The sequence below is a fragment of the Sceloporus occidentalis genome, unplaced genomic scaffold (assembly GCF_023333645.1).
Source record: "Sceloporus occidentalis isolate IW3139 unplaced genomic scaffold, rSceOcc1.0.p SCAF_87, whole genome shotgun sequence".
Lineage (NCBI taxonomy): Eukaryota > Metazoa > Chordata > Lepidosauria > Squamata > Phrynosomatidae > Sceloporus > Sceloporus occidentalis.
In genome coordinates, this window is record NW_028317067.1 from 207,585 (window position 1) to 223,786 (window position 16,202).

Sequence of the window (16,202 nt, forward strand, 5' to 3'; positions counted from 1 at the left end):
AGATTGCCATCGTGTGACACGCTTTGTTATAATTCACTGAAGCGCACCGAGGGTTCCAATTTGTGTGACAGAGCAGTGAGCACTTTTTCGAACTTGTCAAATCTCTCCGATTGGCTTCCAGCCGCCCCACGGCCGCCCCACAGCATCCGCATTTGGAACTCGGTGCTGGACACCTCCAGGAGATCGGATCTGGGCTGGAGACCTGCAAAACAGGAGACTTTGAGGACTCGGGGACCAGAAGAGCAGGGACAGTTACAGGAGCAACTCCAGCTTGTACTGCACTTCCAACTGTGTTTAAGCTGGATGGACTTCACACAAGTTTCAAACTTTCAAAGCTCATGCACACAGTACACAAAGAGGGAACGTGAACCGTTGATCTTTAGTTTCTTCCAAAGTTACTTTAGGTTAAAACCTACCTTTGTTCTTAAGTATGAAAAACTACTCGTTTGGTGGTTTAGCCCCTGAAGTTTACTACAAGCTGAGTCTTAAAATACCCAAGCCGTGGAGCTATCACTACTGTGATTGTTGATAATAGTAATCCTGAGTCACCCTGCTGTGATAAACAGATTAGCTATAACCGTATTCTCTTCCGTTCCACAGGGACAGCGTGACGTTATCTGGCACTGGGGATTGAAACCCGGTACAGTAGGATGAGATCCATGCTCGGAATCATAGAAGAACCTCACGGTCTTCACGTGGCCCAGACAGTTGGCTCATTGCTAACAGAACCCATTTGATCTATCCTAAATTAGTATCAAAAAAGTTTTTTTTTCCCAAGATTCCAAAAGACGTTTTAAAATAACATCAATCATTTATTTTAAAGGTTATCGGCTCTTTTCCATCCATGCGCGGCTCAGATCCCCAGGACTGAATGACACATTACATCTGAGGTTTTATGAATTAAAGACTAAGAAGGTTCTTGGTTTCCTGGTGCTTACCTTGGAGCCTCATCTCTGCATTGGTTCGGTAAAGTCCACCGTGATGCGCCACCATCCGGGCAGCCTCCAGATGTGCCATGACCACTTCTACTCCGTTATCAATGCTGTCCCAGGGCTCCCCGCCGTCCAGCAGAGGAGCGTCCCGTTCCAGGAGGGTGATGAGAGGGATGATGTGCGGGAATGTGGTGTTACTCAGCGGAAGGCTCTCTGCACAGGGCACACATTAGGACGGAATTTTAGAACGACATAGTAATCGTTTCATCCAATACTTTTTTTCCTGGAGTTACGCACTAAAGTTTTCCTGCGAGAAAACTCTGTTGTGCGTAAATCTGGACCCTCACCTTTTCCTTCATTCATGCTCTTCAGGAATGGTTTCAGCTTCTTCTCATACAGGATGGCTCCTTCTGTGTGTCTCTGCCTCAGGCTGATCCACGTCTGCTCAAGTCTGGAGATCTAAGAGCGAGGGATAGGCAGGCGGTGATGATGCATTAATCCGGCTGTGTTAGACTAACTATCCCTACTGGGCTGTAATGGATCATGCAGGGGGTCTCATGGAGCTTAATGATCACCCCCCCCCCCCCATCCCCTTACAAATGTGACAGCAGGCAACCAAATGAAAAACTGCCGCCATATTAACTTTGTGTTGCCTGGGTATATAAATCAAATTTATTGTTGTTTTTGTGGTCTAACCAAGAAAGAAATCCACGTCCAAAGGGGGTTATCCCCTGGGGCCACAACCAACGAGGAACAAGGTTGAAATGTCCACCCTGTTGGGTAATTGCTCCTTACCTGTGACATCTCCAGGGCGCTCATCACAGCGGCAAAGCTAAACATGTTCCCCATGGTGCCTTTCAGCTCTGCCGCCAGCTGGATGGTCTTATGCAGCAGGGCAGCTCTCTCCTCCGTGCTTCCGGTGCACCCCAAAATATCCACGGCCATCATGATGGACATGGTGTGAAACCTGCAAGGAGGAAGAAGAATCGTTTCATGGGTTACTGTGCCGGGGTTAGGATGTGTGGTCGCGCAGGAGAACCGTGTCCTCTTTTTTTTTTTGATGACCTCGTGAAGATCAATGATGTTTTGCCATTTAATTAATTTTTGGTTGGTTTTCATTCTTTGCCTAGCAGGGCCCGGGTTTAAATTTAATAACGTGGCCTTTGTGCCCTCCCAGCGCCACGTCTCACGGGAACAATAGAGCCACGGAGCGGAGCTGCTCTCTCCACGCACCTTTCCAGAAGGTCAAGTCGCAGTTGGCGCCCATGTGGCAGCGTCAGTAGTTCCATGCCTGAGCTCACCCCCATGGTCCGCTGCATCTCCTTGGTAACGCCGAGTATCCTGGCAACCTGGGAACGATGCAGAGATTCAGATTAATCTCTCCTAATTGGAAATAGATTGCAGCTGATAACGCAGAAAGTCGCCCCGAAGGGGATTCTAATCGTCAACACATCAATGGAAGTTATTCTAAACCTTCGCAGGCAAAGGTCTGGGGTGGAAACGCTTACACGTTTTTCCAGGTTAATGACATGATTATGACATCAGTGGCGATACTAAAAATAATCGATGATGTAATGAAGCTTGGCAAAGCAGCCAATGGAAGGTGTTACTTTATACAGATGCATTTAGCATTCACTCTTATTAAATATGTTCTGATATATATAATATCTGATATAATAATATTATCTGTACTCAACGGCGTCTCAGCTGTGTGTAGGCAGATTCACAAACCTCTGGTCACATTAAACAGATACTTATAGTTTCGAGGTTTATCGTATTATACACATTCTGCACAATGAAAGTCAACGCGGCTAATTGCTTTAATCACGGACGGCCCCAGGCATGGAGTGGAACCGCCTGAGAACAAGTCCAGGTGTCCATCACACGGACGGACAGTCAAAAAATGTCTGGAGTTCCCACCCAGAAGGCTGAATTTGCGTGATGGGTCCCCGTAAGGGTTATAATAATGGCTTTGATACAGGCTGCCTGTTGTGATTATCCCATCAGACGTCTCTACTTGGTCTGCCCAGGGAACCAGCACTGCCCTGCCGCGTGGAAGTCCACGTCAATAAATGGTGTCCTCCAAGAAGCCACCGTGAAGAAGCCACCACACAGACTCACAGGGAATCCCACTGTCAACGCTATTGCAAGACCACGCACACTACAGCGACCCGAGCGGCTGATTCAGTAGCTCAATTGGCAGATTGAAGCAGTGACGACTTATGTCTCGGGGCAACATGGAGCATGACGAGGGAAACCTTCCCTATCGCTGGAGTCCTGCCTGGTCGGAAAAACCATTGAGATGTGTGTCTTTTTTCCCAACAACAGACACAGCCATTTAATGAAATCAAGCGTATAAGTGATGAGACATGTTATCTAATTACTAATCCAGCTGCTAATTACAACATTTTTTTGCCAGGATTTAAATGAGTCACTTGCTTGTCCGCATCGCTCGCCTGTCACTGATAAGATGCTATTAGTTCATTATGTACACTGAGCGGCGAAACCTTTAACTATCTCAGTATCAGGCACCGGCACTCATAGAGTTAATAAGCAGAAATAGATGGGGTTATACAATGATACAATGCATCGCAGAATAATCATGGTACCCAAACCCTCCCTAAGGTGCTGCTGTGTCAAAGGGTTAAATCAGTGGCTTGTCCCAATTTCCTTTCCCCCTCTCCCCAATTGTTGGTGGCCCTGAGTGATTCTCTTACCTCGCAATCTACTTTAGTAATGTGCTTGGCTATGGTTTTGGCATCAACTTCTGAAAACAGCTCCTTGACTTTTTTAAGGATGCTCATCTCCAGTGGCTTGTTGTCCACTGGGATCAGCATGGACCTGAAGCTGGAAGGGTTGAAGGAGGATTTAACTTCCATGGTTGGGATGATGAAGCACCCTTTGTCTCTCTCTGCCTCTTCCACCCCACAGTTGCCCCCTACCCTGGCGCCTTCGTCCACCTTTAACCTTTCCACGTAGCTCTTGGGAGGGAGTGTTTTGTAGGGAGAGTCTTGTGTTGGTGAGGCTGGGCGCAGCTGGCAGTAGTGTCCATTGTCAGGGTCCGTGTAGCTGTTTATGGAGGGTGAGGGTGAGATGTGTGGGTATCCATAGGTTGGTGTACAATAGGAGGCATCGGCCATATTTAGCGCAGCCTTGTTGTTTGCAGGGCACAAGTGGGGCTCGCTGGACCTTCTCAGCACTGGGGAAGCTGGAGGTCCCTGGGGCTTCACCCTGACAACTGTAGAAAGGCAGAAACAAGAATATGAGCAGAAGAAGCAGTCAAAAACAATACAGGCCAAAACCTAATCGCTGGCATCTAACACCATACATAAAGGTTCAATAATGTTCTTCTTATCCCTAAAAGTCCATGCAGTCCAAGTTCACTCAAGCCGAAATCATTTACAAAGTCTCTAGCATATCACGGACTTCAATCAGCACGAAGAGGGAATCTGGGACTCACTGTGAGTTCAGTGACTGTGCCGGGTTCCCGTTAATGAAGACTAGATCCTAAAGCCCAGCTCCGTATTGCTAAATGCTACTTTCTAAGCCCCATAACCCCATCTTTGCTGCGGCCGTTACCTGTGCTGTAAGCAGGGGATCCCGGAGTCTCAGAAATGGGAGACATGGGGGCATGGAGGTCCTGGATTTGGTCTACGCTGACGGCGCAGTTTCTGATCACATCTCTGTGATGTGGGGAGGAGGTGCTGGTAAAAAAAAAAAGAACTATATGAACTATTGGCAAAGATATTTTACTGTCCTTTGCGAGCCATTTCCACCGATGTCAGGCCACCCTAGAGATCTCTAGTAGGATATCAAATAACCAGGTCCATTAACTGCGCTGCGGCATTGATGTTCTTACTCTAGTGCAATGCATTTATAATACATAAACACACATCTCCCACAAGTACAATGCTTTATATGTTTTATTCATCATTAGAAAGCATTTACTAGCCCATTATAGTGCATTTACCCCTATATCTGATGGCTGGAAGGGTCTATAGGACAAGGACTCTTGCAGCCCTAAGATGTCTACTGCAAATCCAAAATACTTCTCATTATGTCCTTAAAGTTCTATTTATAAATGCAACGACGACGTTCATACCTGTTTGGACACCCGTTGTCTTTGGTAATCTTATCTGCGGTGAGACCGTCTGTCATGGTGATGCTCCTTCTCTTCATGTGTCCCTTTTGTGGGCTGCGAGAGCCGGCTTGCCTAGTCGGGGAGAGCCCATAACTGGCCTCCAGATATCGCAGTGGAAACGTTCTGTTGATGGGGCAATAGATGAGGGCGCCGCTGTGCTCCGACACCACCCGCCGGCTGCCCACGTAGAAGCGCACCAGCGAGGGAATGTTGTCGAAGCTCTCCTGCTCGAACAGGTATTGTATGCGTGTGTAACTGTCGCTGGTCTTTATCATCACCTTGTTGATCTTGAAGTGCAGCGATTCATTCTTCCATCGGCAGGTCAGCACATAGTCCCCGAGGCTGGTCAACGAGTCCCGGATAAGGAAGTCTCCATTTCTCTGGACCAGGGTCTCGGATACCTGAGTCATTGGGAAAATTCAAACACATGGGTTACAACGAGGCACGGTCTGACTTAACACACAGTCCTTATTGAACATGGTAACTACATCCATGTTTGGTGGGGTCTGAGCAGATGCATTAACCTTCTGACTGTCACGGGTTAAATAAATAAATAAAATAGGACTTAAGGTGAGTTGTAGCTCAACATCACGTAGAGAGCCGCAGGTCGGGCATCGCTAACTTGTGTTGTCTACAGTGGTCTTGCGTGGCTGGAGATTGCAACCCAACTGACCTCTCGTGGTATGCGGCCGTGGTACCAGGCATGGCTGCGCAGGTCGGAGCTGTTAAGCTTTAATTCCTCCTCCAATTCTTTGTGAAGCTTCTCAGGTGGCGTGTCCAGGATGTATTTCTCCTTTGAAAACTGGAGGGTGATAAGGTACATGTGTTAAAAATATTACATAGAGACATCTGGGTACGGGAAAAAATGCTATCCTATTATTTTACTTAAGAGTTGAAGTGCGGGTCCAATTGGCCCCAAAACAAAAGCAAGGGCAGCTGTTGGTGAAGTATAACTACCACGAGTGCCGGCTGAGGATTATGGCAGGTGTAGTCCGAGAACAGCTGGAGATTAGTCAGTTGGCTGCCTCTGCTCTTCTGTATTACATCACCAGTTTAATATATTATGGCTCCAGTGATCAGCACGGGCACATCTACTTTCAGAGATGACACGGCAAGGGTTGCACTTGAAGGACAACAGCGTCTTTCCTTGCGACCCAAGTATGGGTTGGACCTTGGTGAGCGTGGGGTATCACTAAGCAAGCAGGGCACGTTACATCTGGTCCTGTCTGATTTGTGGTGACAAAGCAAACCCCCCCAAGCTCTCAAAGGGTTAAAGGGGGTAAGAAAATACCAGACTTCTGGTGCCCCAATTGATTCTCGAAAGGCCATTTGTTTTATATAGCAGACAGGAGACATTGCGGTATGTGTGAACCCCGCTGGGATCTGCCGGCTAAGCACGCCGTCCATTACACTGTCTAGGAAATGGCGCTTCAGACCGGTTCAGTAGCTCGTCTCTCGTTCAATGCCTTTGATAGCTACCGGTATCCAGTATATATTGTGCATTTCCGCTGGGATTTGCCGCCATCTTCCTTATTGAGGAACGTGTCATGGGTTCGTCTGATGTTTGATGAGCCTGTGATGGATGGCACCCGCTGGGCTGAAGCTAAACCTTGCGGAGTCCACATTACACTGACAGCCGACCGTGGCCCCCTCAGCTGATTCATGTTTTTTGTTCTTTCCCTGTCTCTGTCTGCCCCCCCTTTTAACAGGATCATCTTTATCCCTTTAAACCTGGCCGGGGATCCCTTCTCCCAGACCGAGACGGATCAGGATCTGAAAGACGTCTGCTCTGGTTTTAAGTAACCGGGAATGTATTTAAGCCCCGCCGTTCCAGGTGGCTGCGTATGGAACCCCTGTCCTTTCTCCGCTCCGGTCCCAGATAATCCCCTTCTGCACGAAATCCCATTAAAGCCGGACAGCGTTTGGGGATAATACGGGCAGTTTAGGGCTTTCTGGCCGCCGCGTGGTAATGAGATTTCGGGGACGTGGAATCACCTGAGCTGATGGCTCTCGCACGGCCCCCCGTTCCTTACACTATAAGGGATGAGGTAATGCTCTGATTCAGCTGGATCCCTCCAGTACGTCTCTACGAGCCGCGTTCACCCGTACAGTCTCATTTCTCTGCTCTCCATGGAAGAGCAGTCTCTTTTTTTGATTATGTCCGAAGAAGAGACCTCTGAGATCCCAAAAGAGACCATCTTTTTCTATCATGTAAGCCCCCCATGGACTCACCCACCTGCTAATTTCCCTATCTGCTGGCTACATCCCTTCTGCCCCTCTGTGATAAGCAGATTAAAGACTGTTGGCGGTGTTTAAACTCCCCATAAATCAAATTATTTCCCATTTCCATCTGGGAAAAATGCGCAATAGAAAATATCCTAGGCGTGTTAACGTGGCCGTATGTCGAGGGCCGTGTGAAATCCCTGTATTGCTGGATACATGTAGAAATAAATTCACTTTTATTATTATTATTATTATTAACACGCCACCTTCAGAATTGTGCATAAATATGAAGACGGCTTTATGATGTAACTCGGATCCCGTTGTGATGTCATTTGCGATCTGGAGTTAGATTATAATACTTGAATTTTTGTTCTTAGTTATTTTACGCTGCAATCTGTAAAGCGATAGATATTCAGTTACTTGCGTTCATTTTCCTTTGGTAATAGACACTGACCCCCATGTTTAATATTACGCCATGATGTAAGCGTGACTCTATGTATGTTAACGTTGTAACATATCTGATCTAAACCAAACCCTTAAAACGGAGCGTTTTTCTTCTTCTCCGTCTCCGATGGTTTGGTGGCCTCCAAAAATCAGCATAACCATGTAATTACAGGGCTGATTGTTCTTCCTGAATGAGAGGTCGGCACCGAAGTGAAAAACATTGAGTTTAAAGATTAACGTCCCGGCTCAGCCCGCCACCACCCTTTTCAGGCTTGTCAGACGAATGTCTGAATTAATCAAGATGTCCCTGTACCACAGCTGGGGACAACACCGGGGGGGGGGGGGGGATGGAGCAGCTTTATCTGAAATAAAATACCAATCTGTTTTATGATGACATCATCTAAATACATATATATATTTCCTGTTCCAGTAAAATCCCAAACCAGGGGGGGGAAAAACATTCCGCAAACCTAAGCATAATTACTGTGGATTTCTAAAGCAGGCTATGGATCTGTGGAGATAGATGGGGTGGGGGGCATCCTAATTACTGGTGGGGACACTCAGCCTAAATATCCCCTAGAGAGACCCAGGCTTAAGTAGATGCTGTTGCCATGCCAACCTTTCTCTATTAAAGCTCCCTGTCTGCAGCGTGGTCTGACAACTTGCCTGTGATATCGGCTCCTTCCACCAAAGCTTGCAGAATCCATGCATTGATTTTACTGGATTCATATATATATATATATATAATATTATATATATATATATATATATATATATATATATATATATACGTCATCGCTATTGGCGATTTCATGGAGGGTCTTGGATCCGCACATAGATTTATATCCACTAGCAGATGACTCCACCATTGAGATGGTCATCCATCTGGACTTGTTGAGTTTGATGCTATACAATAAATGTGTATAATATACAATGCCAAGAATGCTTTGCCACTCTTCAAGCAATCATTGGACGATCTCTGCCCTGCTTGTTTCTCATTGGTTGTCAAGTGTTCCAAACGAGAACACTTCTAATCAGATACATTTTCTTTCATATATATTTGGCTGTCATGGTATTAGTGTGAATTTAAGACTGTTCGGGTCAAACTCTGAATGGCGTAATAGTTAACATGAAATATATTTAATTTAACTGATCCACATATGCATTACGAAGGGTCACCCCCCAGAAATGTCGATGGGGCCTTGTCCATACAATGAAATGTCCCTTTTCACCTTAACTCACCCAAAATTCAATGATCGGTGAGAAAACCATGATTTCTGTCTATGAGTATCTTGCCTCGTTCTCCGGCATGGCTTGGCTACTACCCACAAACCATCCAACGCAAAAAATACCTTATCGGCCCATGGCCACTTTATTGATTATGGAATACTTGACTAGTAACCTTACCAATATACCCACAATGCAAAAGGGCATCTAGGATTCAACATGTCACAGAAACGCCATATTAGTTCGCAAACATCCATACTTTTCCCTTATTTTAGAAAATGTGTTTTCTGATTAATATTTATATGAGCTTCTGTTGTGGCAAACCAGAAAATAAATGCAATTTTATTTTTTATTTTATTTCTGGTTATTAAATGAATAAAACAGTTGTACTTGTAATAAAAAAAAGAGAAAATTGCCCAGATTGTGTTTTTTTCTGTATCATTTCACACTAAATGCCACTTCAGTTCCCTGCCAAGCCTCGGGGCACAGAGTCCCTGTGGCTGCGGGGAGCTCTGAATGTGTGAGCCGGCCTGTTACTGAACAATTTCACACCCCGACAGGCAACGCACGCCCCGCAAACAGATGACACAAGCAGGTTTTCGGTTTATTTCTTTTATGAATGACAAATGACCCAGTGCCGGTCATTAGCCCTTTTTTCCTGCAAGGGACGCTAACGTTATTGTAAGAAAAAAATGGAGATTTATGGCAAGTAAGATTATTTTTTATGTTTTTTTTCTTTAAATTTCCTCCACTACTGATGCTTGTTTGATTTTAATATTTAAAGATCTGGCATTTAATTTTGGGGCTCTCTGCCCCCCCCTCTTCCGCCCTGGTATGGGCGCTGCATATTCTCTCTGAGCTGCTATTGGATAGAAATGATGTCATGGTTCCAGAGCTAGGTGGGTTGTTATTGGCAGAGGTGCAGAGATGCTGCCGTCACCACAGCAACACCCAGTCATTCATATATATGCCCAATACTCATCCTATGTAACCCTTAACGTACCAGGACACTACAAATCCTCCCTACCGATCACACGTTCTAGCACTTCGTCTGGATCATTTTTCTTCTCAAGTGCTAGAAGGTCCACCAACGGGTTAATATCCACAGAATCAAAACCTTCATGTCCTCCAGAGCTTACAGTCTCGGAATACTATATCTACTAATATCCAGAGTCTGACCATGATCAGAAATGACAATTCTTCATATGGTGGACTCTTCTAAGACATATGGTGGACTCTTCTGATACATATGGTGGACTCTTCTGATACATATGGTGGACTCTTCTAAGACATATGATGGACTCTTCTTATACATATGGTGGACTCTTCTCATACATATGATGTACACTTCTGATACATATGATGGACTCTTCAGATATAGATGGTGGGATCGCCATGCTTTGCAAACCAAACACATGGACCATGACTAATAGTCATAGAGTTTACCCAATAATTCATCCTACCCTTGGTGGTAGTACCAGCTTCTATAAAGACTGTCCCCTAAATATCCTCTCCTCTACAAATATCCAACCAGGGCTCCATTACAGAGATAGCAGGTTTAGAATCATTAAGTGCCTTACGTCCTGTCTAGAAATACACGTGTTAATGTGGCAAAGTCTGGCTCTAGAATAGACGTGCTCTCTCCGTACGCTTGAACATACAGCTGGCCGCGGTGCAACCAGTGCTTGCCTACTGGGTCACACCAACAGAATCTCACCCTGGGAAGTTCCTCCCATAAACCTACAGAATGCACAATATAGAAGACCGCTTATATAAAAATTCTATAGTAAGGTGATCCGGATAAAGCCACTCCAGAATCACAGTCAGCACGTATTCACTAATCATAGCGTAGCTATTACAGGTACAGCCCAAAAAAAGGGGACACCAGGAGCTGACAACCTAAACCTTCCTCGCCTTAACCTAAAGATCTGAACGGGTGATCGTAACACAAACAATGGAACGCAGTTCCTGCCGGTTATGCCCGTCGGGAACGTCTGCTTACCTGCACCTGCATGAAGGAGCCTCGGTAGAAGCAGCACGCAGCTGCTGAGAGGGCACTCCACAAACTGCATCGTTCCGTCATGGTAGAAAGATATCCTCCATTCAATTGCAGAAACAAACGGGGCAAAAAAAACCAAATAAGAGCGTCCCCTTCTCTTGCCTGCCCCGGGTCGCCTCCTGTCTCGTGCGCAGAGCTATGCTTTGGGGTAGGAGCCGGTGCAGCTGATGCGAGCTGCTGGTGCTGATGCTGCTGGTGGATTGCGGGCTGATGCTTCATGCATTACCTCATCCCTTGTCAGGGGAACATCATGGGAGGAGCCCATAGAAAATGCCCCATCGCAAAGCCTCCGCTCCCCACCCCAATACCTCCCCCTCGCCTCCACCCTCCATATTCTTATCTCTCTCCCCCCCCTCCATCCCTGCCTCTTAAGGCTCCCACCTCCCCCCCCTCTCGGTACATTTACGCAGGGAAGGAGGGATGTTCTGTCTCTGTATGAATGAGGAGTCCTTGCTGGTGGTGGGGTGGGGGCAGGGAAGGGACGCCCGGTCACTGGAAGAACCCGACACGCGTGTCTAAGGGGGGGGTTCAGGTGGGAAAGCCGCTCCTTAAGGGTTAAATATTTTCATGATCTAAAATTATACAGCAACAATTAAAAGCTTGAGAGGTTAATATGAAGAAGAAGGGTTAAATTAAAATGTTCACGTTATTGTTATTTATCATTTTATATAGCGCCATCATATTCCGCAGCGTTGTACAGTGCTTTATATGATGATGCTTGGTGTGTCTTCTTGGCTTTTAATCTACAAGGGCAATGAGACTGTCTGTTGTAATCCCACCGTTGTGTTCTGTCTCATATTTGGGACTGTTGTGGTGCGACATGCAGGAGAGCGGGTCATTTCGGGGCAATTTGGGGTGTGGGTGCAATTTGCGTAGCATGCCCATGTGTCCAAGTCGGCCCCCTGAGTTCTTGGTGCTCTATCCAAGTTCTGTTAACCCCAATGTACTAACCTTTGGCTTTCCTGAGACCATGAGTACTACCCTCCTCTGATTCACTGAGAGGGTAGTGGATAAGTGGAACAGCCTTCCAGTAAAAGTGGTTCAGCTTTATACAGTGAAGAAATGTAAATATACATGGCATAGGCATAATCTAAGACAAACCCGCTGGTAGATTACGGTTTGAGGTTTTTTACAGCAGGGCTAAATGGGCCGAAAGGTTCTTATCTGCCGTTAAATCCCACGTTCCTACGAATATGTTATCACCTTCACTGCGAAGGCTTAAGTCCCTCGGTTGCGCTCTGACGCCCTATGCTCGCTACGGACTGATACATGCCGATGATCTTGTTCCAATCTCTATATGGCTTGCAGATATCCCAAACCCTAGCCAAATATCAGCCCCTCTAAAATATCCATACATATTAATACACGTGCCCGTTCCTTCTGAACTATTCTAATTACCATATAAATATCCTGCAGCCACAAAGCGGACGCTGTTTTGGTGACAGAGGTCCTGTTGCATAAGTAAGGCTCATTCACAACATTTTAACAATGCAAACAATGCCTATACAATAGCCTAGAACAGCCAACAGAAGCACTGGTAGCCTCAAAGCGCCGATTCCATCACAAACTAATATACCCCCAACAGCCCCGCCACGAATCTAAATACCCATTCCTCTTTCTTTATTATCGGACGGAGTGACGAATCGAGTTCTAGCGGCGCTTGATGCTCCTCTCCACGTTTCTACACCATCCGCATGGATACAATGAAATCCTTAGAACCCTTATATATTTTTACATAGCGCCATCATATTCCATAGCGCAGTTGCCAAAGCTTGCAATCTAATATTATTTCATTAGGCAATGAAGTTATTATTTGGTATCATATTTACCAGATATGCTTATATCAACATTATTGCATTCTACAGGTCTAACGTAACAGGACACTTAGTGCTACAGACACCATAAGGGAATCAATGTCTATCACAAACTCTCTTATACGCGTTTTAAGACCGACAGTGTCATATTTTCAAAAAAGGGTCAATATATCATAGCATTGAGGTATGAGCCAGAGCAGAGGTCGGGTTGCCATTAGTTCTGCCTCAGTTGTCTGATGGAAGAAGGCATCTGCAGAGCTTTGAAACTGCTGTGATCACTCATCATGGCCACACAATCACAGAGCGGACGAAGTGTGTCTTACCTTCACGTAATCGCTCCCCGGATCCAGGCTGCTACAGGTACTGCAAGAGAGCAAAGGCAGAGTTAGAGAGGATCTGGACTATAATCAAAGGAGTCCACACCAGACCTGTGAAGCCTTCAAAACCTGGCCTCTAGGAGCTACCTGTGCCTGACTTTTATAGATATTCTGTATGTTGGCATTTAAATCAGCTCAGAAACTGTACCAACATGTTTCCACTCCTGCTTCACTCAGTCCGACTCTCTTAATCCCAACGAGGACTTCCCAAACTCAAATCCTCCTTTTTGGATAGTCTCAAAGCGGAGTAGGTGACATGGTCAATCGCCTTCTGACTGAGGATTCTTGTACCGAAGGTGACATCAAGCAACCTCTCAAAAAATAATTTATCTTCTTCTTGGAACATCAGGTTGCACTGGACCCAAGAATCACACATCACCTATAAACGAAATTGCGGTTGGACAGCTGGTTATTTGTGACCCCGGCGTAGGAAACGTTCCGATATTCCATGTGTTGCTCGGTGAGCTCCAGTTTTTGAATCTCTCTGTTCTGCGTGGGACAGGACACCGTGTTCTCTAACAGGTTTCCTGACCGGGAGAATCAATGAAGGACTAAAGGGGTCAAGTGGCAGGGTGCGACTGCCGCAGGAAACAGCCCGTCGTATCCTTCAATCTGGACAATGCAAGGCTTCCTTTCACCTCTCCTTACATCCTCTTATGGCGAGGAGGGGAAAGCGTGTGTATCCGCACACGCACATTTACCCATGTCTTGTCTGACTCTTGTCTGACTCACAATTGAAGCCAGTCAGAGAGGCCAGAATAAATTAACCTTGGTCTATATTCCACATTAGTTTTTTTCATATGACTCAAGATATGAAAAACAATGGAGAGCCGGGGAAATGTTACACTATTTCCGCTCTGTTACAACCGTTTGCCTCTTTCCGATATCATTCCTGATTTAACACCTAATCTTGGTCTATTACTCAACATCTCTTAATGTACGGTTCCCCACTTGATCTCTCGGGCCCCATGAGTGTGCACTAAGATCTCATGTGTGCTGGGGAGCAAACGTTAGCTTGGATGATTACATTTGGTTCATGGAGCTGTAGTCGCATGGCCCTATAATTCTTATCCTGTACGTTTAGTTTAATAGTCTACTGGCAGCGCGAAGATCATAAACTCAACATGGCCAATCAAATGGCTACCGCACAATGGCGGGTCTTGTCCAACCCAGATTAACATTGATCCCACACATAGACCGTAGAAGATGCACAAAAAGGATCCATTGGTGATCTTAGGTACATTGTATTATGGATGCCCCATGTGGCCATGTGTGGTATTGCAAGAAAAGAATTACTGATCATGTTCTTCAAACCAAAGGAATCCGTGAATATATAACACATTAAATCTCAAAAATATCACATAATAAAAAGATATATATATATATATATATATATATATATATATATATATATATAAAGGGTCTTAGTATTGCCCTTGCTTGATTAACAAGCACTCTATACACAGGATCTTTAAATCTTTAAAACCCCCACAATTTTGTGACACACTGTGTAATCGAGCTGCAACGTTGTTCATTTTTCTGCGGACTAAATATTGATACAATTGTGCTACTTCTGTATCACATGTAGACAAATTGTATCTAGACGATGCCGTAAAACATTCTGAAGAACATTGGAATTTGCTGGCGCTATATAAAACAATAAATAATAATAATAATAATAATAATACAATAGTATTATAATTACAAGAAAGAATGCCGGACGAGATAACTTTAATACCCTTTGGTAGCTACTTTTGATACCCCTTGGCCTCTGTACGCAGCTGTAAAAATAGTCCTAATGTGCTAGAAATGAGAGATATAGATTTGAAAGTTCCTAACCTCTGCCGTGAGATAATGGAAAGAGCCCTTTGGTGCTGTCCCGACACACAATAAATCACAACCCACATGTAACAGGCCTGGCTATGAGAAAAGGGGGCTTGGGGGGGGGGAGAGGGTGAGGTCATACAGCTACAGACCACTCTCCCAGGAGGGGGGGTGACCTCTATATAAATAACATGAATCCTAATTGTAAGCAGATGATATCGGAAGACTTGGGGAAGGCAAAGTATGGGTAACAAAGAATGCCAGACAACCTCGGGGGGGGGGGGGGGGGGGGGAAGAGAATTAAAGATGCAGAGGCTGCAAAGCACGATACACAAGTGGTGGGCTTTAAAAGCCTTCGGAAAAGGACAAAACAGGGCAAAACTGCTATAAGATTGTATGATAGCACCATTCGAGATAGGTAAACGATTTCTATTCGTCTACATTAACAGTTTCATGACTGCGTCAATGTGCTGATGATCTCTCCGGGAGGTAGAGGGTTAAACTGCGGAGGGCATGCGAGGTTAGCGCTTGAAAGGTTCCCCAAGTATAACCTGTAGTACTTGAGCCAGAAAGCTTTCTTTGTTTCGTCCGTATTATATCAATCGTCCCCTTTTTTTGTGCCTGGAATAAATCGCTGTCTCAGCAGAATGAGAATAACCCCACACAACAGCCCTGACCCCAGCATATAGAAGACAATATGATGTCAATTAAAAAGCATCTGAGATATTAACTCCATTTATTCAAATGAAGCCAACTTGTTTAAAGCCATCAGGTTGTTTGAGGCTCCTCTACGACACAATTTGTAGGCTACTAAAACTTTTTTTATACTAACGCACTGCCTTTACCCTGTCGGGACGCAACGTTTCGGACGCTATCCATGTCTGAGAAACGGTATACAAGTCCAATTCATGTAACTCTGAGCACTAGTTCAGTAACATTTCACTGTTTCTCATGTTTGATGGGTACAAAATGTGTTAGAAAATCAATGTGTCCGCTTACCGGTAGCCCATGGGGTAGAACCGTCGCCCCACATCCGTCACGGACCTGAAATCTAAACTCATCTCCAAAGTGAAAACGTCTCTGCTGCTGGGAATCTGACCGTTTGTGAACTTGGGGAAGACTGTGCAGGACTCCAGCTACAGCTTCCCTCCTCCTCGTCGT

The 16,202-nt window shown here is 45.4% G+C and overlaps 1 protein-coding gene across 2 annotated transcripts; it reads right to left on the reverse strand.

The window, feature by feature from the left end:
• Nucleotides 1-26: 26 nt before the first annotated feature.
• LOC149284830 (SH2 domain-containing protein 3C-like) lies at nt 27-11,050 on the reverse strand. Of its 2 annotated transcripts, none has more exons than XM_089496071.1 (10): nt 10,976-11,050; nt 5,747-5,875; nt 5,035-5,474; nt 4,512-4,636; nt 3,650-4,170; nt 2,166-2,281; nt 1,728-1,899; nt 1,280-1,391; nt 939-1,145; nt 27-202 (listed from the first exon to the last, which is right to left on the reverse strand). In XM_089496071.1, exons 1-10 carry the CDS (start codon nt 11,048-11,050, stop codon nt 27-29), a joined length of 2,073 nt encoding a protein of 690 aa, XP_089352197.1. The 2 variants fall into 2 exon arrangements, with proteins under 2 accessions (XP_089352197.1, XP_089352196.1); XM_089496070.1 differs by having other exon boundaries at nt 10,970-11,050.
• Nucleotides 11,051-16,202: the final 5,152 nt, after the last annotated feature.